We start from the raw sequence: 2,262 nt of genomic DNA, 5'->3' as shown, positions 1-2,262 counted from the left end.
TGTATATAGAAATAAAAATATCCTTACAATACATCAATAACAATGCCTTAAAGAATCTTTTTAATCATGTTGCAGGAAAAGCCACACATCCGTGCTAAACGTTATAGTTACAGTGGTTATGGTGGAAGCGGGGGAGGAAGCTTTTCTTCGAGTCAGTCAAGTGCCAGTGCTTCATCAGGAAGTTTTGGTGGCGGAAAAGGCGGCTGCTCTTCAGGGTTCTGCAGCACTGGATCAGGTGGAGGTGGATTCCCCGGTTCTGGTGGATTTGGAGGCAGTGGAAGCGGAGGAGGTGGAGGTGGATTCCCCGGTTCTGGTGGATTTGGAGGCAGTGGAAGCGGAGGAGGTGGAGGTGGATTCCCCGGCTCTGGTGGATTTGGAGGCAGTGGAAGCGGAGGAGGTGGGGGTGGCGGAGGAGGCAGTGGAGGTGCTGGAGGATACGGTACAGGAGGAGGATTCGGTGGGAAAGGCTCTGGAAGTGGAGGATGTGGACCTGGAGGATGTGGTGGTGGAGGTGGCGGTCCCCTTGGAGGAGGTGGTGGAGGTGGTAGCCCAGGTGGTTTTGGCGGAGGACAAGGTGGAGGCCTTGGAGGCGGAGGTGGAGGTGGCACAGGGGGAGGATTTGGAGGAAGTGGTAGTGGGGGATACGGAGGAGGTGGTAGTGGAGGATATGGAGGTGGTGGCAGTGGAGGATATGGAGGAGGTGGCAGTGGTGGATTTGGAGGAGGCAATGGAGGTGGTTTAGGAGGAGGTCATGGAGGAGGTTTAGGAGGGGGGCATGGAGGAGGACTAGGTGGTGGACAAGGAGGTGGTAATGGACTTGGAGGTGGAAGTGGAGGATACGGAGGAGGTGGAAGCGGACTTGGAGGCGGCGGTGGTCAAGGAGGTGGAAGTGGAGGGTATGGAGGAGGTGGTAGTGGAGGATATGGAGGAGGTGGCAGTGGAGGATACGGAGGCGGTGGTAGCGGACTTGGCGGTGGCGGTTTTGGAGGGGGCGGAAAAGGATTCGGAGGAGGTGGAGGTGGCGGTGGCGGTGGAGGAGGTGGTAGTGGCCTAGGAGGTGGAGGAGGTCCTGGATTTGGTGGCTCAGGCGGTGGTGGCTGTGGTCCTGGAGGGTGCGGGAGTGGAGGAGGATGCTCTTCTGGCAAATGTGGCAGCGGCTTCGGAGGCTCCTTCAGCAGCAGTCAGGCTTCAGCCAGCGCTGGGTCCAAAGCGGGAGGATAGTGAGTATTCGGGATATTTTAATGCGACCATTTGGATCTTTATGCGATAACTTAATGTGAAATGACTCATAATGCATAATTCATAATGCATCGTGTACAATTATTGGTTATAGACACCTGAAAAGCATCAATAACACATACACAACAATATTCTAGTGATATCCAAAGATGCATTCGAGTATTGATAGGTTCACCTCGATTAATAATTTTATCATTAATTTTTATATTATATTATACTGACACATATTAAAAATATAAATATTCACATTAGCTTAATTAAAAGTGAAATTTTAATATTGATATAAAAAATTGAAAAAGAAATCATTAAATAATTTGGTAACATAATCGATTGCGTATCTAATATCTCTATAAACAACTACTTTTTTTTTTTTTGAACTTATCATCATCACATTGCAGTAGTAAAAGCAAATATTTAATTTCAAATTAATGTATTTCACTATCAATTAACTTTGTTTTACTTGATTTCAGTGGCCGTTGATCACATTTGGAATTGAGAAGAACAACAAAAATGAAGATGGTTGAAACGTCTTTAATTTCTTAACACCATAAGATAAATATTTATTGTAAATTTTTAATGTTCCATGTATTTACATGTTACCATAGATGCCTTTCAATGTTAATACCATACATCATGTATGTACAATAATAATTTTAAGGAACAAGAAAAATTGTTTTAATTAATAAAATAAATACCTTTTAATAAATACAAACTGCACTGAAATAATTTGTAACAACCCAAGGTATAAGGCCAATTTAAATAATAAATAAAACAAAAACAAAAAATGGAAGCAGTGGATGCACCACAAACCCCATAAAATGGGCAGAGGTGGATGGGGAATGAAAATCTCAAAAAGCACTTCTCTAATATCAATGAAATTCACATAAAAATTTTCTAACTACTAGCTCAATTTGGAGAGGTTGTGGAACTGCGCAAAAACATATTGAGATGGGAGAAAACATTCGAAACCCCCAAAAGAAACTTATCCAACTTCAATGTAATCCATATAATAATATTTAAACC

At 43.8% G+C, this 2,262-nt stretch overlaps 1 protein-coding gene across 1 annotated transcript in view; it reads left to right on the top strand.

The window, feature by feature from the left end:
- The window catches only part of LOC106677933 (uncharacterized), a 14,820-nt gene extending 12,869 nt beyond the window's left edge, over window positions 1–1,951 (top strand). The window contains exons 3-4 of the mRNA XM_014416155.3: window positions 76–1,220; window positions 1,710–1,951. Of these exons, the coding sequence (XP_014271641.1) occupies window positions 76–1,220; window positions 1,710–1,719 (1,155 nt within the window). The 3' untranslated portion in view covers window positions 1,720–1,951. The remainder of the gene's footprint in view (window positions 1–75; window positions 1,221–1,709) is intronic.
- The last annotated feature ends 311 nt before the right edge of the window (window positions 1,952–2,262 follow it).

Source organism: Halyomorpha halys, unplaced genomic scaffold (assembly GCF_000696795.3).
Source record: "Halyomorpha halys isolate HHAL.00 unplaced genomic scaffold, Hhal_1.1 Scaffold114.1, whole genome shotgun sequence".
NCBI lineage: Eukaryota > Metazoa > Arthropoda > Insecta > Hemiptera > Pentatomidae > Halyomorpha > Halyomorpha halys.
Note: the sequence above shows the minus strand (reverse complement) of the source record. Positions and strands in the feature narration are given on the sequence as shown.